Source organism: Ptychodera flava, chromosome 21 (assembly GCF_041260155.1).
Source record: "Ptychodera flava strain L36383 chromosome 21, AS_Pfla_20210202, whole genome shotgun sequence".
NCBI classification, from domain to species: Eukaryota; Metazoa; Hemichordata; class Enteropneusta; family Ptychoderidae; genus Ptychodera; species Ptychodera flava.
The window spans coordinates 20,431,696-20,454,654 of NC_091948.1; the positions used below are offsets into that span (position 1 = coordinate 20,431,696).

General features: G+C 38.3%; 3 protein-coding genes across 3 annotated transcripts in view; 2 read left to right on the forward strand and 1 right to left on the reverse strand.

Moving 5' to 3' along the window:
• Positions 1 to 1,651: 1,651 nt before the first annotated feature.
• Positions 1,652 to 11,101, reverse strand: LOC139121684 (G patch domain-containing protein 3-like). The gene is made up of 7 exons (XM_070686766.1): positions 10,665 to 11,101; positions 7,548 to 8,086; positions 6,065 to 6,272; positions 5,091 to 5,150; positions 4,668 to 4,786; positions 3,261 to 3,388; positions 1,652 to 2,284 (listed from the first exon to the last, which is right to left on the reverse strand). The coding sequence occupies exons 1-7, from the start codon at positions 11,077 to 11,079 to the stop codon at positions 2,065 to 2,067; spliced, it is 1,689 nt and encodes a 562-aa protein (XP_070542867.1). The 5' UTR covers positions 11,080 to 11,101; the 3' UTR covers positions 1,652 to 2,064.
• Positions 11,102 to 12,097: 996 nt separating this feature from the next.
• On the forward strand, positions 12,098 to 15,982 carry LOC139121687 (cAMP-regulated D2 protein-like). Its single transcript, XM_070686768.1, has 4 exons — positions 12,098 to 12,573; positions 13,049 to 13,238; positions 13,436 to 13,566; positions 14,654 to 15,982. The coding sequence occupies exons 1-4, from the start codon at positions 12,217 to 12,219 to the stop codon at positions 15,683 to 15,685; spliced, it is 1,710 nt and encodes a 569-aa protein (XP_070542869.1). The 5' UTR covers positions 12,098 to 12,216; the 3' UTR covers positions 15,686 to 15,982.
• Positions 15,983 to 17,415: 1,433 nt separating this feature from the next.
• The window catches only part of LOC139121688 (stimulated by retinoic acid gene 6 protein-like), a 42,571-nt gene continuing 37,027 nt past the window's right edge, over positions 17,416 to 22,959 (forward strand). Inside the window, exon 1 of the mRNA XM_070686769.1 lies at positions 17,416 to 17,814. Within this exon, the coding sequence (XP_070542870.1) occupies positions 17,579 to 17,814 (236 nt within the window). The 5' untranslated portion in view covers positions 17,416 to 17,578. The remainder of the gene's footprint in view (positions 17,815 to 22,959) is intronic.

Consider the following 22,959-nt stretch of genomic DNA (forward strand, 5'->3'; position numbering starts at 1 on the left):
TGACATTTTGTCAAAAAAATTGTATTGCTAAGTTATCCCTATATACCAAAAATCAGACCTCTAGCTCTATTGGCTTGCTCAAAATTAGATATGTGCATAATTAATGAGGTACAGTATGTGGCGTCATAAGGTGTCCCATCATACCATACATGAAGGGTGTGGCACTTGTGGTTACTGAGTTATGGACAAATATGTATATTTGAGGTCAAAGGTCATCAAGGTCATGTGACATTTTGTCAAAATATCCGAGATACTGCGTGAACGGATGGACTCACGGATGGATGAACAGACAGACATGACCCAATCTATAAGCCCACTGGACTTCATCCGTGGGGACTAAAAATTGTGTCACTGCATCCTTTTTGCAATATGAATACGATGAGAAACTAAATTTTTATTTTTCGTGGCCTTATACATGGGATTCTACGGAGATCTGCCTTATACATGGGAGTCTATGGACGTGTAAACTAAAAATATGCAAATTTCACCACGATTTGCCCAAATTTGGGAAAGGTCACTCCTATGCACTTCCATACCAAGTTTCAAATCAATCGGACTTGTGGTTTCAGAGAAGAAGATTTTTTGACCAAAAATGGGAGAAAATTACAAAAAAATTCATGAAAAATAGCAAGTCCAAGATACTGACCCAAGATGTGCACAATCAGGTCAGCCAAAAGTACTTACATGCTAATTTTTCATGTAATCTGCTCAGTGGTTATTGAGTTTTTCAATTTCGACTGTTTTTACTTTTTTTCACTTAATTTGCATATTTTTGGCAATGACAACTTCATTTGAACAAAATCTCATCTACAGCCCATCATCCATGTACACAACAAATATCAAGATGAAATGTGCAGCGGTTTTGGAGTTTTTGATGTTGACGGACAGACATACAGACATACAGAAAGTTCCCTAGCCTATAAGAATAGCTTCCATTGCCATATATACATATGGCTATGGGAGCTAACCAGACAAAGAATTTTAAAACGGATTCGTTCTTCTACTGGGTGCTAATGTAACTCCTTTAGTATTGGTGTCATATCAATCTGACGGCCTATGTTCTGTCCAGTTACCAAACGAGCAGCAGAGTTCTGAATGTGTTGACGCGTGCTCAATTTATATGCAGGTAGACAATACAATAATCCAACTTTGACATGAAAGTAGCATGAACTGTGTTTTGACGACTAAGTATTATGCACAAGCTTCAACATTTTGTACACTTGCTCATATAAATAGGTTGGGAAAACTTGTCTGAAGACCAACCACTCAAGCGAGTATGACAACGTATCATACAATGTACAAGAAAAGAATTCAAGCAACTATTACATGTACCTGTTCACTCCCAATTTCCTATAAACAGGTCCATAATCACCATTGAAAACAATATGTTTGGGCCAAACCATTGTGGTGAAAGGGTTAAATTATCTACTATGAAAAATGAACCATACCTGTAAATTGTAGAGATTTGTTCAGGACGTAAAGGCAATGGAAAGAATGTACCTACTGATCTCTCTTAGTGGAAGGGCATGTAAGAAAGAAAACAATTTGAAAAACATACAGACGCCACTCAGACTCATCATATAAGCTCTTTTTGGTATTTATATATAAAACCAAATATGAGCTAAAAATTGAAAATTGAGTGAGGAAGATCTTTATATTGGTATATAAATTATTTTATTGTTCACAAAGTACGATAAAATTCACAAGGTACAGGTAATTCAAGAAAATAATATCTGGCTTGGATCGTGTATGATAAAAAGATAAAATGTCACCTTGTTGTCACCAGGACAATCTCAGTTGTAATCGTTGAATAATTTGTCACAATATCAAAGCCGAGAGTTGTTGAAGAAATGGGTGTTTAAAGCTGTATCTTCATATATACCTCTCTCTTCTAGCCTCTTCATTGCAAAGGATAGGAAAATCTGGTAAATGTGTTTTTGAGACTCTGGTAGCATTCTTCCAGTGTCCATAGTTGACTGCTAGCATACATAAATGGGGAACACTGGTAAAATTTACCAGCCCTACTTGTAAATGTGATCTCTACCCTTAAAGTTATCTCCAGTTTCATAACACAGAGGAAGATGGGCCAGATTCATTCTGCTCATCATCCGTGTTTGCTTTCAAAAATTGGATTTCTGGTCTGTATTTGAGAGTCCATGGGTTCTGTGATCTGTAGAGAGGTTCTCCTGGACCCGGTTCATCGGGTTTGTCATAGACTGTAGTGATAATGCCACGCTCTGTTTTCCTTTTCTTGACATTCCTGTTGAGTTTCTCTCCGTAGTACCTGCAAAATGAAAATACAGACACACACAGTGAATCTTGGGTTGTAATCGTAATTAGGCTTAGCTAAACAATAGCATGGATGTGTCATGTTATGAATGGCAAAGTAACAAACATAAAAAGTAAACAAAAAAAAAAGGAAAACCAGATAAATGTTGAAAAATATAATTATGAAACTATTAAAAAAAGGATGCAATGTGGATAGACAAATCCGAAACTCAGAAAATGTTATCAGCCTGGATGGGCTAAATTTTTGCATTTTCTGCTTTTCAAAGATATCATTCACTTTTATGCTTACTTCTACTCAAGCAACACACAATGTAGGCATGTCTCATTTATCTGTACAGGTGTTGTAACATTACATGGTAAGAAATTAAGTTTGAACTGTCAGTTTCAAAAATGTCAACTTCACAGCTACAAAGCTGTAATGAACATCATCATAAATGAAACTTTTACTGTAGATTTGTTAGTGAATATAGAAAGGTAACTTAATCATACTTATTTTGTATTGGTTTCACTGACCATATTTATTATGTCCAAATTTCTGAAAATGATGTACAATGCAGAGATACTCTGGGGTGTATCTGCAGAATTTATAAATTCATTTCAAATTTAGCCAGACATTCTTTGTACACAAGTATTATGTTGTCCATATACAAATCTCTAAGTGAGTACAACAAGAAACTTTCGATTGGAGCCAAAGTTGTGAGAAGTTATAGCTACTAGGTTTCATAACGACTAACGAGACACATGTCTTTATGTGGGAAGGAAATAACCCATTTGTATCTGAATAGCTCCGGCACTGGAATGCTAACAAACTAAATGCTCACAGCAAAACATACTGTGCATATTGCATATTTGTCTCTCATTCAATGCATAGATTTGAGAGGCCTTACCCTAATCCTGTCCTTTGAGAGGCCTTACCCTAATCCTGTCCTTTGAGAGGCCTTACCCTAATCCTGTCCTTTGAGAGGCCTTACCCTAATCCTGTCCTTTGTCGTGGATTCTGACCCTCGTTGGTCAAGGCTTCTGCCTGACCCTTCACACTACTTCCAAGTCCTTCTCCGTCTGTCCATCCTTGCTTCTCTAGGACTTTTCGGCCGATTCCCTGAATGAAAATATATGATGTAAATCATTAATTGCCTCAGAGATATATAAATATATATATATATATATATATATATATATATATATATATATATATATATATATATATATATATATATATATATATATATATATATAATATATATATATATATATATATAATATATATAGATATATATATATATATATATATATACACACACACACACTACAGCCATTTTCAATAAAAGTTTTCATGATGAGATGCACAAATACCTAACCTGATCACCTACCATAGATATATACTTTGTACATGTACACCAAAGTGATTGAAAGCTCAGACAGAATGTCATGGGTTATGGAACAATGTGAGTAAAAGCAACTTCTTGTTATATGTATACAATCAGAGAGCACGGTAAATAAGATACACATTTTGACAGCCATGGTAAATCAGACAACAACGACTACATCATTACAGTTATTATACATTTACTGTACATACAGTACTACTCTGATGTGTAAAGATTTCTTGTGTCATAGACAACTCTCATCAGTCTGATGCATGTAAATTTTTCTTCAGCTAAGATGCACTTTGAAAATCTGAGAATTAATCTCTTTCTCAAATTTTTCTCAAAGGAAACTTTAAACCATTTCCATGCAAATCCTGGTACTAGAAAAAACAAATTACATTCAATTTACAAACATTTGAATCCTAAATGACTACTATCCCTGTGTCAACTCCATTGGGAAAAAATCATAGTTTTTGTTTTCATGAAAAGAAGTTGGTACAAACTTCATTCACTCCATACACAAGCAAAGTATTGTAAAAATTTAGGAGCTTGACTATCTATCCCCCAGAGGTGCACCCTACACTAGTTGACCCTATTATTGTGTTACAGTGCCCTACATTAATTGAAAAAGTGAAACTTCACCAAGCTTGGTCATTTTTAAAACTTATTGCTTATGTAGAGTTAATTGTGCCAACTTGTATGAAAACAGTATTGTCACTTCATTTCAATAAAACTCAGCATTTCAATTTTGATCTCACGTAGGGGCAATACACAGAGAGCATTAGTGCTCTGTTGAATTTCAAAGATCACACAGTCCACACACACAGCAGTTACAATTTTGAATTTCATAGGTCAGTAAATTCTAGGCATTTTGATTCTTTCATTCAAAATTTTGCACAAAAACTAATCTATCTTTCCCTCAGTTTATATACTTTCCTTGATTAAAGTACATACATATATTTGATAACACAAGATATGTAGATACACGATTTGTTACAAATGTTCACGTACCTTGGTGTATGATTCAAATTGTCCAATTTTGTCAAAGTTACGACTGTCTTCGCCTTCTCCCCTTCTGAACTGATGAAGTCTCATTTCCATTAGGTCTCTAGCATCTTTATCTCCACCATCTGCGATACAAAAAAATGTCTGAATAACTAAAATTTTGATGACTGCGGCCATAATACTGTCTTCTCAAACGTATTCCAAGCATTCACAGACCAGTTCAACCACACAAATCTGACAACACATTACAAAACAGGAGCTGCAGTCATTATGGGTAAAATTCACCATCTGCAGCATGTTCATTAATTGCAGCTGCTTCAATATATAATATTTCTTATGAAGGATGTCCCAAAACCATCAGCGATTTGACAACTTTGTAAAAGTAATAGTTGATAAAATTACAAATACAACGTGTACATATTTTATTACCTGGTTCGTAGTATATGCTCATGTCGACGTCCCAGTCATCAGCAGTTCTTTCATCAAAATCTGAAAAGTGGACAAAAGACAACAGAATCCAATATGATGACCTGCATATTGAACATGATGTACTGACAGATGTCATTTAATCAATGCGGAGTACCAAATAACTGTCTTCCAATGTGCTAAGCGCAGAAAATTTTTATTCTGGCAGGTGAAATTTTGTAATTAACTGCCTAATGGATGGATTTCTGATTCTTAGTTTGTAAAGATTAGAGGTGGGGTAAATCAGGTATACAGTGTATTATACATAATTATGAGAGCAGGTACATGTACTGTTTAGCTAGTAGCTCAGGTAACTTTTCAAAGTTACCTATCTGGATGTCTGGTTACTATTCTCTACAAATTTACTGCACTGCTGAATGCATTGATACTTTAGAGTATTTTGGGAAATATGACAAGAATGTAAAGTACTCATGTGATAAGCCATGTTGATCTTGTTAACATGACTTCCTTTGACTGTCAGAAATTTAACCAACTTCCATGGCTGTTTTGAGTGTAATTTGATCAACATACAGATATCAAGAGATGGTGAAAATTATAGTCAAATACTTGTAATTAGATCTAATCTTGCGCTTTCTTGTCAATGTAGAAGTACATATATGCATGATCGGAAATGAACAACTTGTATGAAAATATTATCGCTCTATTTCAAAAGATATCTGCATGGCATACATGTATGTGATACTGTGAGGTTGGATTATTGTGTCCTTTCAACTGTTACATACATTCATGGGCCCAGAAACAATGGAAGCTGTATCAGTTTATAGTTGTTGATCCAAATACTGACAGTTTAGCTCGTTGTCAATTGACAATGCTTCCCGTTTGTGGCAAAATGTTTTCACCAACTGTTGTGAGACCGATCTGAAAAATATTTCTAATGCAGATTTTATACAGAAGTCCAATGTTTGGCCGTGACTTACCCCCTTCTTGTTCATCCCAGTAATTTGCATCTGTATAAAAGACCAACCCTGAGCCTCCCTTTTCCCACTTGAGTTCAATCTCCTCTTCATATAGTCTTTCCTTGGTTCTACCTTGCTCTGTAACATCGTCGTGTAACGCTTCATGACGCTCCCAGTCTTCACAGGTGTCATTGTCACCATCATCATCATCATCATCGTCATCATCACTCTGCAATCAAAGAGCATTTCAATGTCAGGGATGGACCATTATATCTCGAGGGGTGGTCAGAATGCCAACATGCAAATTTGTGCTTGCCTTCAAAAGTATCACAAATTTTTTAGACTTGCATCACGTGCATGCTTTTTTCCAAAAACCTTCAAGGATTATGTATAAATGAAAATCAGCATGACCACGACATCCTTTTCAGGAATTTTTCCAAAAGTTTTGTCAAGCCCTCTTCAAAGACCTTGGACTATCTAATTATTGTCTTTGCTTTACAACTGACGGACAAAACAATGCTAGAAAATCTGTCTGAGAATAGGAATGGAAGAATTCTGTTTCCCACAACCACTACTGGTATTTGCAGACTGGAAAACAGGCTCCTAAACATGAACCACCATATTATCGTACAACGCTATTATTGCATTGGCAAACATTGATTTTTGCAGTGGGAAAGATGATAGGGTTTTAGTAATTGATGAAATCACCATGGTAATTGGCAATTCAGATATTGGGTGCTTCCTTGCTCTTACTCATATTCTACAGAAAGCTTGGTTCAGAATCACAGAAAAGTTGGATTGATGGAAATGAGGATGGTTACCCCTTGATATTTACCACCCAGTCATAGTTGGAGCTGGGGTTAGGGTTAGGTTTTGGGAAAGTGTCCAGGGAGGAAATGTCAATGGGGTGACTGTCCTAGAATCCACTGATGATCAGGGCCTGCTTTTGGGAAAGTGTCCAGGGAGGAAATGTCAAGGGGTGACTATCCTAGAATCCACTGATGATCAGGGCCTGCTTTTGGGAAAGTGTCCAGGGAGGAAATGTCAAGGGGGTGACTATCCTAGAATCCACTGATGATCAGGGCCTGCTTTTGGGAAAGTGTCCAGGGAGGAAATGTCAAGGGGTGACTATCCTAGAATCCACTGACGATCAGGGCCTGCTTTTGGGAAATTGTCCAGGGAGGAAATGTCAAGGGGGTGACTATCCTAGAATCCACTGATCAAGGCCTGCTTCTCAGAATGTTAATACTGTCTTCTCTGTACAATACTTGACTCCATGATAGAGCAGCCAATGTGTATGCATGTCTCCAGGTACCTGGAAGAATGGAGGGACTGTGTAACCTTCGAAGTCAGTTGGATCATAGATAGCTCTGCGTGGTAGGGCTGTGTGTTACTGGCTATAGGTCTCTCATAGCTGGTAGCACACAGCCCTACCATGCAGAGCTAGGTCAAAAAGACAGTAGAAGTAAGATGGTTGGGTAAAGTTTGAAAACTACAGACTTACCTCTGTCTTCTTTGATTCAGAGATTCTAGTACTGTACATCTTTTCACTTTTCTTGCTCCAAAGCATTGACTGCTTTTTCATCTTTCCTGAGCCCCATGTTCTACCGGTACATGAAATATTTGATGTTTTGGTTTGATTGTCATTCTCTACTTGTGATTCGTCTGACACACCGTCTGACACGTCTGACCTTTCCTGTGAATCAAAAGACACCGGCAAATCTTCTTCTGAACAGTTCACACCTCCTTCCTCCCCTTCAAAGTGAAGTCTTCCCCCATAATCAAAGGGCACATTTCCATACCTCCTCATGGATCGTGACTTCGGAAAAACCAGTCCCAGCTTTTTGATGAGCGAAGGTGGCATCCGACAGGTACGGATTAGTTTCAGGAAAAAAGACGTGGGTGTTCCAACATTGCCATTGGGCATGACAGCCGGAGGAGACAATTCCGGAAGACCACGTAAGTCTGTTTCAGTAAATTTCTCTCTATTAGTCGGTATCTGCTGCACCTCTTCTCTGGTCTGATATCTTTTATTTTGAATTTCTGGAATGCAAATATTGGAAAAAATTAATATAAAGTTAAATTTTCAATTACAGTAATTAGGAGTATACAAACTTTCCAGCTGCTGTAAAGTATGTTAGCCTTCTTTTTTATTCCAACAAACATAGCATGTCCGTAAATATGCTTCTTTTCAATATACACAACAATCAATTTCTTGAACACAAATTTTTCATGTTATAATTTGAATGTAATATCATGTTTGTACAAACAACACTTGTTTTTACATTCCAAAAGTTATCCTCAACAGAATACTTTTAGACTTACAGTACTGTAAAATAATTTATAAGGACAATTATAATATGCTTAGCTGGAATCTGATGTCTTGATTGTTAAATGATGTCTTGGAATCTGATGTCTTGATTGTGCAGCTCAATGAACTCACAAATGATGAGTTTGTACAAGCAGTAACAGAGATGAAACAACAACATAATAAACTTTCATTTCTTTTCGAGTATTTTTAAGTAATATTCTTCAAGTTCGACATGAAATTGTTGCTTTACTGTATTGCATGGAATCAATTCTGCATGCATGTGCATTTTGACACCTTTTTGCAGTTTGTGTTGAGACTTAGGCTCCTGAACCCTCATCCCAGCTTTGTGTCCTAAATAAAGACATTATTGTCCACTTTGTAACTTTATCATATTATAATGAGGTTATAAATGGCAAGTAAGGGTATTTGGTTGGGGATATAAGACCTCACCGGTGAAAATTAGCATATTTGACGGATAATAATCATCAAGCGAAGCAAGGTGATTATTTCACCCAAATATTTCACCCTTCTTTCACTGTGACTTGGTAATTTTCATGAAATACACTAATTTTCACCCAGTGATATTATATCCGCAACCAAATACCCTCAATTGCCATTTATGATGTCTTAATATAAATTTAGAAATCATCAGGGTAATTTCATTCATACATGCTTAAGAAAAACTATGTTTCAGCATACCGGTACATGTACCTCTTTGAATGTACACGCATGTGGGCATTTGTGCAGTTTCTGGTAAAGCATGCTTTACATGTGCGTCGGGCATGCTGGGTGTGTGGGTAACTGCATGTTTGTGCATTTATGTACTCATCTATTTACGGGCAGCCTATATACTCTGCACACCTCATCTTTGATGCCATGCTGGAAGTGAGTGGTTTAAATGGTTGAAGAATAGAGGTACAGTCAAACCTGTGTACAATGGTCACAAATGGGACCAAGTGACCACTACACAGAGGTGACCTTTCTACAGAGGGTGGATGTGGCTTTACTTTTAGTGTAGCTGTAGACTAGAACCTTTCCAAAATTTCGGTGTATACTAACCTAAAAAACTTACAAACGTTTTGGGGGCAGCATACACCAAAACTAAGTGGAGAGGGTCTAGATTACTGTACTTAGTGTGCTGAAAGGTGAATTTCGGAAAAGATAACAGAAACAATAAAATTCAATATTCAATTCTCCTTAAATCATGCATGATCCTTGTTTCATATACAAATTGTGATGTAGATAAAGTTAGTCAAAATAGACTCATTTCTTGCTATTCGTTAAAGGTTATGAGTCAGTGTATGTTGAACATTATGAACAGGGTTTTGTGCCGAATTTGAGCATCGAACGATTACATTGATCACATAGGAGAGAGGTGACTATTGTGTGGAGGGCCTTTAACTTGTAAAATATTACAGGACTGCCGCAAGGTGACCACAATACAGAGTGACCATTCTGTAAGGGTCACCACAATGACAGGTTACCTCCATGGTCAGCGCTGACCTTAGCTGCAAAATTGTAGCTCTACGATGAGGCGGTCGGTGAGTTTTGGTTTTTGCGACCTCGCTGCAGTAGAGCTACAATGCCGAAGGCCCTGAAGCATACAAAATAAGCACGCTGCACATGGCACGGCATTTTGATGTAAAATCCCATATATTTACTGCATTTGGTCATACTGATTTATCACTACTGAAGATTAAACACTATACTACACTTACCTTGTCTTGCATTGGGTTTGGTATTTGTTCAAATACGTCGATCGCGTTCCAAAAACATTTCTTGGAGCCGCCATTGCCAACTTCCGGTAATGGCGGCTCCCAGAAACACGCTCAATGTTTATGGAACGCGATCGACGTGTCTGTGCTAATACCAAACCCCATAAACGACAAGGTTAGTGCAGTATAGTGTTTAGTCTTCAGTAGTGATAAATCGGTACGACCAAATGCAGTAAATATGTGGGATTTTACATGAAAATGCCGCGCCATGTGTGGCGCGCTTATTTTGTATGCTACAGGGCCTTCGGCATTGTAGCTCTACTGGTGAGCGATGTCGCAAAAACCAAAACTCACCGACCGCCTCACCGTAGAGCTACAATCTTGCAGCTACGCTGACCTATATACTAGCCCGGCCTATAGCTATGATAGCTACAGTACATTAGCTCGAGGTTTTGCCTGGAGTTGTGGGTCGGACGACACAACAAATTTTGACTGCACTGTACTGCAGCTAGGCCTAGATTTGATCATTGAGGTAGTCTTTCTTTCTACCTCCATGGTTTTACCATTGTCTATGGTTTGACGACTGATTACGTACCAGTGACGTTTTGTCCAAATTTAATCCTCGAAATTGCACATCTGGAGGACATTGAAGAACCGTCACGGCCAACCCAAAAATTTCTATTATACATTTTCATAAACTGTTCCATTTTCGATTCACTCAGTCTCACAATACAGCACAAAGTTTTTTGTTTTTTCCTGGGCGACTCGGGCCGTGTCTGTGAACTGTTGCTGTCGCTGCTGTCGACGGTCAGAGTTGACGATTGCAGGTTTTCCTCCGCATGCTTGGATTTCACTTCTGGACGGTGTTTGAAGTGGAAACATTCGAATCCCCTTGCCTCTACGAATTGAGAGAAATAGTTTCGTAAGTCCGCTGAGTGAAAATTTGGAGGAATATTGCCAACTATACCGTACACGGAACTTGTAGAACTCCCTTCACTGGAAGCAGCCATTTTTCCTCTGACGTCAAAGTATACAACCTCGATCTGAAAACGAAACGCAAAACTTCCGGTCTACATGACTAACTTCATCTTTCTGGTTGGACCCCTGTGGAGGGACCGTGGTTGGACGTAGAACTTTGGTTTTTGACCAATGTTCAGGTTTTGTTTTTTGTTTTGAGAACTTACGTGCGTTACATTACTTCACTCTACACATGGCATCATGAACTTTATGTTTGCTTCTCCTATAGTCCTAATATTTTGAACGCAGAATGTTGTCCGGTAAAAGTGTTTCGCGTTTCAAGCGGTACGCTGCAAACTTACAAGTTTTAATGCGGCATAGGCTAACCATAATCATTATGTTTCAGTTGGTAACAACAGTGTGAAGAAAATTCCACATCAAAAAAGTCAAATGCATACGAAGGGCGCTTCCTTGTCCCCATAGAATGATCGGGTGGCCGCCTCTGGTTCACTGTCCCTTGAGTTACTTTGCTGGTCGATCCAAACATGGATTTATCATAATGAATTAGGGAAAACGTTTATATGTTATGATGCGAATTAATTTCACGACAAAGAAGACATGGAAGGCATTCCAGAGCAATAACTACTGCTCTACATGCTATTTTGTTCAAGCTAAAATGTCACTTTTCCTTGTTACCTGCAATCCTTTGAGGATACAGTCCTTCAAAATTGTCCAAAATCCCGACTTAGGTTCAAATCATTTGTGAAACAAATTTTACCCTAACAAATATTTGACATTGACATGTGTTTACGCTTGATCCGTTGATACGACAACGGAGGAATCATGCGACCTAAATAATAGTGCTCAGGCCTAAAGGGCGTTTGTGTGTCCAAAGTCGGAAGTCAACAAACTTTTCAATTTTTTTTGTCTATTGAGAGTGACCGATTGTAATCTGACAGTTTTGGTGTGTCATTTTTTTTGCCCGTCAAGTACAGGCAAAATACAAAATGATGAAGTAGGCCTATAACTCTAGAATTTGTGGTTTTAAGAAGTCATGTGGGATGTATATGTAATTAGAGCTGGCCGCACATACTTTGTCTGCATGCTAGCTGTCATCGCAATGGACATTGATCGCTTAAAAGGTCAAATCAATGTATTTTGAATAATTAAACCGTTTCTCTGAAGTATTTATGCTTAGGTCTAAGCCGTCTGTTGCTAGTATGTTCAGTTTGGCGCTCCGGTCTGAAATGTTTCCATTGATTGTCATATTCACGGTGACGTGTCTGGGATTGCCGGCCAGCGAGGCTGGGGTTGTCCGTGGAGATGGACCTACTGTGGTAACGCCGAACGGACCTATTGAGGGATTGTACCTGGATGAAGCAAATGTCTTTTTCGGTATTCCCTACGCCGTGCCACCGGTTGGCGACAGGCGGTGGCGCGATCCTGTTCCCGCGAAGAGCTGGAAGCCAGACGTGTACAAAGCCGTCAAACCACCCCCGGGGTGTTACCAACATTGTGGCACACCTCCACATACCTGTCCTGCAACGGTATGTGATGTCATTTTCATTATATGAAGTGTAGCAGTCTCTTTGACACTGTTCTCTGTTAAAGTCACCGTTGATATTACAGCCTATTTTCAAAGTATGACCGACGACACCCCTTGAAAGATTGACGTCACAATCTACGTAAATATGACTGCGTATTTGTTATGTCAATTTTATGTTGAAAAGACAATAACCTTCGGCGAAAATCACAAAATACAGTCAATGGTATAATATCAATTTAATCAAAGTATTTTTGCTTTGAAACTCTTCGCAGATCATCGCAGTTCAGGGTGGTCGGACACACCCACCGCAGAGTTTTGACCCCTTGCTAAACGGTACCAAATTGTTTTGCTTGTATAATTTCTGTCACAACGATTGATGTAACAATTGTAAATGAATTTTTGTGATGGAAAAAAACTATATGGATTTTTTTTTTTTCAGTCGTGGTAGTTGAAAATGATTTTTTTTTAAACTTTAGGTTAGTGAGGACTGCCTGTACTTGACTGTCTTCACGCCTCGCAGCGCCACCACAGGTTCAAACTTTCCAGTCATGTTGTTTTTACACGGAGGTAACTTTGTGGAAGGCAGTGGTTACTCCGATCTGACCGATGGCAGATACTATGCAAATAAAACTGATACGATATCAGTTCTTATAAACTACAGGCTTGGTAGGTGAACGCTTAAATAACGAGAGAGAGAGAGAGAGAGAGAGAGAGAGAGAGAGAGAGAGAGAGAGAGAGAGAGAGAGAGAGAGAGAGAGAGAGAGAGAGAGAGAGAGATGAGGAAGGGAGGGAGGGAGGGAGATAGAGAGAGAAGTCTGTGCAAGAGCTAGTAAAAAATTAATATCAACAATTTGAATTTACAGGTGCTTTTGGTTTCCTTGTGACCGGAAACGGAAGTGAAGACGCCACCGGTAACTATGGGATACTGGATCAGCGGTTGGCGCTTGAATGGGTGCAGACAAACATCGCTTCATTTGGAGGAGATCCAAACAGAGTAATAACATATTTCAAAACTTTCCAAGATATTATTAAGTTCGATTAAGCACATGAACAATTTACACTAATGTGAACTTCTCTCAACGGGACCAATGCCTCGAATTTAGAAAGTAGCAACTTGATTTGAGACACACAGAGAGTGTCAAATCCCTCTCCTCTAATTTTCATGCAGCCTCTGGTGGTTAAACAAAGTTAAGCCTTTGTAGACTAGAATGGGACTGATGTGGTTTTAAAATCCGTCAGTCATACACTGCGCCAGATATCGACCAGCGCATATAGCACCCTCTTGCTGTGTGAGCCTAGTTATGGTGTGACACATAAGAAAAACTAAATGCAGCTATTGTTTTTAAACAGCATATCAGTATACCACAGATAATCTGTGCGATCAGTTCAAAAAGGGTTGGATCACTGATCAAAGCAGAACTTCATTGGAATACATCCCAAACTTAGTTGTTCCTCATTACTATGAATACCTCAACTATGTCCCTTTCTTGATATATACACATAACTTAGTGACATGTGACTGTTCACCTGTAAAATATATTTATAGTGCTGTTAAGAGAAATATGTTCGTTGATATTTGCTGTTAATTGCTATTAAAGGTACACTGTCACCTGTTCCAATTTTGCCACAGTTACCATGGAAAGAGAAAATCTAACCAATCACAGATTTTAAGCGGATGGCCACTTTTTAAAAACAGCACCCTCACATGGACATTTTGAATACCAAGGAACGCCCCTTTGACCATATATGGGCATATTTAGATTACAGGTGACTGTATACCTTTAAGGTGACATTACAAATTAAGACTCTCTGACTCTGTAGGTTGTGTGTTTAAACTAATTTCTATCACTACACTACGCATGGCGGAGATAAAATATCAGTAATATGAATCGGTGTAATTTGGCCTTTGGCATGCCAAGCACCAACGGATAACGCTGTGCACCATGTTACTCGCGATTCAGGCAATAACATGGCTAAATATACAATTGAGGCGCAATGATAGAATAAAAGTGGTACATGTTCTTTTCAGATCTTTCAGCAGATTTGTTTCAAGTTCTCAATTTTCTTCCACCCGTATACAGGTGACACTGTTCGGACAGAGCGCCGGCTCCCAATCTGTGGCCGTTCATGTGACTTCGAAAAGGAGCCAGAATCTCTTCCACAGGGCTATCATTGAAAGTTTCCCGTTCTCTGTACCTTTCAAGAAATACTTCGAAGCTGTCATACTGGGCAACGATTTCGCGGAAGCTCTGAACTGTTCTCACGGCGACCTGAAATGCATGCGTACGAAATCTCCAGCGGATGTGAAAGGCGCCCAAGACAAAGTTGGCGGGGTAATCATAAACCCGCTGCGACTGTTTGAGATGTTCGAGCAATGGGGACCATACATAGACGGAAGAGATATTACCAAACAGTCTGTCGACGCTTTCATGTCGGGGGATTTCCAGAAAATGCCGATAATAATTGGTAGCACATCTGATGAAGCGCGCATCAATGTCATAGGAGCGTTTCCGAAACCGATGGACGTTCTCCAAGTTTATGAATACCTTTTGGCTTTGTTTCCGACGCATTTCTTCCAAGTAATGGCAGAGTATCCTCCTGATCCACCGGGAAGCGACCAGCGAGAGCCAATGATCGTCGCTGCCAACCACGTAGTATTTGTCTGCCCCGAACGGGCAGCCTTGCGCGGTATCGCCAAATACGGAGATGGAAACGTCTGGATGTACCTATTTGATCATATCCTGTCATTCGACGCCTGGGGTCCCCACTGGCAGTTCTGTGTCAACCACTCGTGCCACGGAGCAGAGCTGGCTTTCCTTTTTCACTCTGCGCCTCTCGGTGGATTTAAGTATACCGCGGACGAGGATGTTCTGTCGAGAAGTATGGTGTACTATTGGTCCAACATGGCGCATACTGGCAACCCGAATGACGACACCTGGCGGCGAAATAATCCACGGAGTGATTCAGTGGGTGAGTTCGTCGAATGGCCGAAGTACGGAAACTCAACGGGTTGGAGCTATATGCATTTAATGACTCCGCGTGACCGAGCAGATAAAAATTATCTTCAAGAAAAGTGCGATTTTTGGGACTCGTTGGATGTATATCCACGATGAACTGAGTCACGTGACATTAATTTGCCGATTAATCTCACTGATCCAAATATCCCACTAATTAAACTGAGATCATAAATGAAAGATGTAGGCTAATTTATCGCTAAGTTCGTGATCGGTAGATAATGTGATAATCGATACTGAAATAGGCGGAGATCCTCGATACCATCATACCGAAAATAGAATTATTCTTCTTATTAATGATTAATGCACGACAATAACTTGACAAAATTACCCTTAGCTAAATATTGCTTTCAATAAAAGGTGGAAAGACGGTACCTTTTCATCAACGAAATCGCATTGAAGACAGCAAGATGTCCTTTGTTCGATTGTATGTATGTATGTATGTATGTATGTATGTATGTATGTATGTATGTATGTATGTATGTATGTATGTATGTATGTATGTATGTATGTATGTATGTATGTATGTATGTATGTATGTATGTACAGAAAAGCTACTATGGTTGATTGCTTAGGAAAATACACAGAGTAGAATTATATGTTTTCTGCATTGTATATTTTCTTAAACAATTCAACCATTGTAAGTATTCTGTTCGTATTTTGCATTGTAAAAAACGCCTGAAGAAGCTCTTATTTTAGGGTGAAACGCTGTGTTTGAGGTATAATAAATACGTTTGAACCTAACAACCAGGTTTGACAATGTGCTTCACGCATGTATATATAATACAGAGTAAATCATAAAAACACGTATATCTATTCGTCATACGCATGCAGAATAGGCGCTTACAGTAATCAAACAAATGAACAGACAAAGTATGCCACTTGATATTCTTCGTGGCTGCCCTGGGTCACGCGACAAGAAAAGAAACAAACAGGCTGTACATGTCAATCCCTTTACGTGTAAAAATGAGAAGATTAAATGATCAGACATCTCTTTTTATGCACACAACATAATTTGACAAAGAAAGAATGTAAAGTTTCACTAATTGGCGTTCTTCGACAAAATTAATCGACGTGTTTTCCGTTTTAAGGGCGTAGGGTAGACAAATACTCGGTGCCAATCACCATTAATTCTCTGAGGAGCTATTTCGATCGCTTGCAAAACATCGCTCACGATAATTTTTCGCTCGACGCCATTGTGTGTCCAAAAATTAATTACAGAGAACAAAGGGATGGGCTTATCTTTTTAAAACGATATTAAATGAAAATTGAGTCGCAATGTGTTAGCCTTTAGCAACTGTTGTATGTACCCCGTACTTTACCATTGTAAAAATACAAAAAAGCTTGATTTTAACATTTTCAGTCGTTAAAGGGATATACATGTAATACGGACATGTTCAGATGTCGTCTGCGAGAAACATGCATAAACAATGGTCTTGCTACAGATAAAGGTTTCAAGTGACGAACTGCACCCAGTGTAATTTTTTCACAAACTGGCGAATCGTTGCGAATTTCGGCATCGTTGAAATTTTCAAGATGACGTTTTCGCAGTTTTGTTTCTGAAAGAACAAACGTTTTCAAGTTGGAGTATAAATTGTGTATTTTTTTAAATTGTGAATTTTCACATCTTTTATTTTCGTGCGCATTTCCACATTTTTCATTACCTTTATTGACCGACATGGGTCAGTCCATTTTCATATGATTACAAAGCGCCGCTCATCAAATTAATATGTTTTCTATTCGGCGGCAGAGCATTATCATAATAAATATATGTACACGTCACCGGTTGCCAGGAGATCGGAGGAATTCAAGCGAAACTTTTTTTTCGCCTGTTGAATATTTTTTTCCATTTTCGCCATAGATCAGCAAGTGAAGAGCGCGAAAGGGTATTTTCGTCGGCTCCCTTCAAATTATCCGCGAAAGAGGAAGACAAATCGTCGCGAGACGACGTATGCGAGATCAAGTAGAGTTTGAAAAGCTTCTCGGGTAACCATGGTGAACGTCATCAAGGTTTTGTGGAAAGGAGTGTTCCAGCTTCTGCTTAACTATGGCTTCATCGTCATGGTGTACGCTATCTTTTGGGGGATTTGGGATTTTCTATCCAGCGTAGGGAGCTTATTCGTCAAAGCTCTGGAAGACGAGACCCTTTGGACTGCCGATCTCACCAAGCAGCTCTCAGAGGAAATCAAGAAATGGAAGAGTGATGATGGCTCCGCAGATAGTGATGAGTAAGTTTCATGATATACGATGACGCAGTCGTTTTCACGGCTCGAAATCATGGCAACCCTGGCTTTTCAGGCGACTTGTGAAAATACCTTCAGTGTTTCTGGTTAACTTATTTCGCTGTGTGTTTTTTTTTATGCTTCAGACCAACCTCTCTCATAGAAAGCTCTCGACAAATGTACTTCCCCACCTTTCACAAACATCCGTGATTGACATTTCACAGTTCATCCAACAACTACATGGGTTGATCGAGCTTAAAACTTGCACTATTGCAAAAGGTTCATCATTTTGTAAATTTATTCGATAACTTTGATAACATGAAGCGAAAATGATACAGCATTTGCATTTCTATTCGCTCTTATTGATTCACGGCGAAATATGAAATCTACACTGTCGTTTTTTGATTGGGTCATTTTTTCCGATGTATGGCCTGGTGAGTAAGGCTGTTTATAACGTTGATTGGTGGCTTAAACAATGTCGTCATACACATTGCGATGCCTTATCATACTGTGTCGTCAAGTCAACCAGGATATTTTTTTCTGTTTGCGACCAACCTGTTTTAAAACATTTCTACCTTATTTTCTTCGTTTTACAAAAATAAAGAACTCGATTTTATTAAATTGTCAGTTTCTATTTGGCTGACAATTTGTAAAAGACGGATGGACAGGTGGGGAGATAGATAAATAGATAGATAGATAAATAAATAAATAGATAGATAGATAGATAGATAGATAGATAGATAAATAAATAGATAGATAGATAGATAGATAGATAGATAGATAGATAGATAGATAGATAGAATGATGTTTTCGCACGAGATACCTATTTTTCGGCAGCACGCTACGAGGGAACAAATATTTTTTGTATGTGCTGACTTTTTTCTTTTCCAACACTTCCGAAACGTGATGTTAATTCGTGTATATGCTGCAAAATATTATTTTATGATGAGCTAATATGTCTTTCATGGGAAGAAAGATAGAGCAAGTTCTTCGGTGCAATACTTCCAAAATGTGTTTCAGTCCTAGGTTCCTTGGGAGTTTTGTTTAAGTGTGCAAATCTTGGGTTATCTTCATAATCATCAAACCTCTTACTTCGACGTAATTGATTCCCCATTTCTTGTGTTTCTCTCCGACCGGAGTCTCAGATTGGCATTCTCGCCCGTGTAGCGTGAACTATTTGATTTCGTTCGCGATAACGCAAGTAATCTCTTTGGTTGTACGCCCTCGTACAAGCGTTACCAATGTGTGCGTACTGTGAGACGATATTTACCAAGTTTTCGAAAACGTACCGGCATAACATATCGGCAAACAAGGCATAGAGAATAGCTCTACCACAAACCAGGCAGCACGGCCCTTTGCAGATACCCGACGTCGACCACAGATATTGACAGCGCCAATAATCCACCATCGCAAATTTCATTAAAGAAATTTATGCGATCTCGGACTTAACTACTTTGTTTTGCCAATATAAGTGTTTAGACAAGCGCATCACGACTACAGGAAACAAATTTATAAAATCATAACTGTACAGGGAAGTCTCTTGACTAGGGAATTCATCGGCACAGAAACTGAACAGACCGAGTCTTGTTGCCATGGTGACTTGAACGACCTCTGTTATGCAAATAAAATCATTTTAATTTGAAAAGTGGTTCCTTATTATTTTTACACTCATGCATGTTTACTTATTCCAATTACATAAATAATTTCGCGATTCGCATGGCACAACACTAATTTCTGTTTCTGTATATTCCAAGTAAACTGAAAGACAGGAGTGTTCGAATTCAAGTATCCAATTTCATATTCTATATTCATCGACTTGTACAACTTCATGAACAATAGTGAAGGTGCTTGTTTCTCGCTAATTGCTTTTTTGCTCGTCAATTATTCATCCGGACTGCAGACATGCTCTGTCAATCGCTGAAGGAGAACCAATTGTCGCTAATGGGTTGGCTAGCAGCATTCTTCATCTTCTGTAAGCTCAGAGGTAAACGATCTGTAAACCAGCTACATCCTTAATAAGTTGTTCATGCCACTTTAATATTTACATATTCTTGCAATGTGTTTATCAATTTTTACGTGTTTGTGTATATATTTATTTCATTCTCAGACTAAATTAATAATAAAAGCCGCATAGTTAGACAGATAGATAAATATATCGATAGATAGACGGATAGATAAATACAGAACAACACGATTGGAACTAATTTGGTTTAATTTGATGGTGAAGTAATGTCTGTTTAATCTGCAATTGTAATCTCATCTGCTTTTCTTGTTACATTACACACTTGTTTTTATGAGTAATTTGTAATATTGCAACATTCAGCTATATGGCACCGACACTTTTGAGAAATTTGAAAAATATGAAAATCCAATTATCCCAAATTAGTTCCAATCGTGTTGAACGGTAGAGGCAGAACAAGAACATGCTTTTGATTTTAAGACGTGTTTTATTACAAAAACCTGTACAAAAAAGGACCTATCAAACAAATAGGATAAAATACGCTACGGTGCGGACGAAAATTTGACTTTTCGTGGAATGATCAGGAATGATCGGAAAAATAGCAGTGGTCTCGAGTAAGGGGAGGTACTTAGTGACTTCTGAGAAGACGGCGTTGGGTAAACACTCGACGCCGACGAGGGGAAACAATCCTGATGATTTCTTGAAATAAACACAATATAAATCCCTGTCACCTTCACGCCGATCATGCAGGAGGAGACCGGCCTTGAACAACGACGGTGCTGGTACGAGATACAAAGATCACATCATTTTCATATGCTGGTTTTGACTCGGGCGACTTTACACGCCGAAGACGAAAATCCACCAGAAATATCCGCCATAGCTGTGGACCCACATTTAGCAGAACTTCAAATATCTCGCACGGAGTACGGTGCCCAGGGCATATATTGGGCGGTAAAAGCAGAGGGTGCATGTGTGTTAGTACAAGGGGAAAAAAAGGAGGGGAGCGGGGGGGGGGGGGGGGGTTAGAACAGAATAGTTATCAATCATCAGTTTTCCATTGGTGTCAACTAAAACGATGACATTTACACTCCAAATATTTGTGAAAGCACGGAAGATATTTCAATGCGAGTTAAAGTAGTCGTATTCGTCTAAACTATATGAACACACTCGAAGTTTAAACATCAGAACAAGAGCATTACTAGCAACCGGATTACTATCAATTATTGCATTTTCGCATTAACTGTAAATTATATATTTTTGGTAACAATATGAGTTTGAAAGCGCATGTGTTCGTTTGTTTGAGTTATTTGTACACGATTTATCCTATGGTGTTTGAAAACTCGTCTCTGGCACTACAGCAAAAACCAGCAGGAGATTTAGGTACACCGGGTAACGAGAATCGAACATAAAAGAGCCTATTGCGATGGCACAACAGGCTAATTAGACATTATTTATGTTGATTTTTCCAGTTATGATCAAAAATTAATTATTAATATATACACTGTGTTGTAACTTTCGCCGTAGACTGAACACGGGTAATGGTGTCACTTGTATATTTTTGCATAGATTGTGAACTAAATAAGGGTTTCCAGAGGGTTATAGAAGATTACAATGTGTAAAATATGATTTTATTACTCATATAGTAATTTTTAATAATCATAATTTTAACAACGATTGTGTTTCCAGAAGGTATTTACACAAAATAGACGTCATTTTTTGCAAAAAAGCAAGATTTTATTATTCTGTAACATTCATATTAATAATTTATCAATATTCATAATTAATTTTTGATCATAACTGGAAAAATTAACACAAATAATGTCTAATTAGCCTGTTGGCCGATGTAGTTACACTTGAACGTACGAGGTTTTTTACTTTCAGGAAGGAAAAGAAGATACCTGTGAACTGCTTTCCAACGCTTGTTATGAGGTTTGCGCCCTCGCGCGCCAGGGTTTTTAGATGCTTCCATGAAAAATCGTTACACAGAATACCTAAATAAGACTTTACCGTGTGGCTTTCCTGCGTATTAATCTATGTTTGCAAACATTGTAATATGTATTTAAAACAAGCGAGGCGGTCAAAATGAAGTTTCTGCGATGATTCTTTAATAGGCACTCATATCACATTAATCAAGTAAATCCATAACTTACAGGTGTAAACATTTCTGTGTGTGTTTTTGAACCGCCTATCCAGGCCACAATTTTGAGCAGACGCGAAACAAAATTTTATCTTTCTGTCTAGGAGGAATGGAATGGATTGATGATGATGATGATGATTGATGATAATGATGATGATTGATCATGATGATGATGATGATGATGATGATGATGATGATGATAATGATGATGATGATGATGATGATGATGATGATGATGATGATGATGATGATGGATGATGATGATGATGATGATGGTTGCCATCTTTGTTATTGTAATTATTGTTGCTTCATGGTCAAAATAGGCCTATGATTGTATTGCTGTAATTCATTTATTAATTCATTATTGTCGAAACAGTATCTGCTCAAGTGTAACTTGTTGGTTTTTCTGGGGTCAAAGCAGCTCATTAGGGAGCGTTCACTTATTATGACCGGGGGTGGGCCGGCAAAATCCAGGGGGGGGGGTTCACCTTAAATTTGAAAACTGCAAATGGGGTCATGTATTTTTCAAACAGCTCAGAGGGGGGGTCACTTAATTTTCATAAGTATCCGTCCCGTCAAAAAGCAGTTTCAGTGTTCAGAAATATTCTGGGAGATAAAAATGATTTGCTCCATGATTTCATTCTCTGGAGTCAGTTAACTAAATCTGAACAAAAGTATAATTATCTGTCACATGAACATCTTGACTTGGCAATTCCGAGGCTTGTCTTATTGTAAATCAAGCTCACTGAGGGCAATGAATAATTCCTATTACTTACATATTAGAGATATAGCAAGTTTTGTCAGGGAAATTATTTAACAGTTACCTGTAGACTAATAGTACCATGAAAAGTGAAATTATACTTTTAGGTGAAATTCCAATATCATACTTGTTGTCAACATCTGAACTTTCAAATACCCAATTTGAATCAAGTACATTTATATCAATTATCAAACACCTATAAATGCACAAATTAATTTAGTTTAGCATTGTAAAAAATTATTCATAGTTTTCTCATAGACTCCAATGTATAGTGAATCTACATTTTGGTGAAAT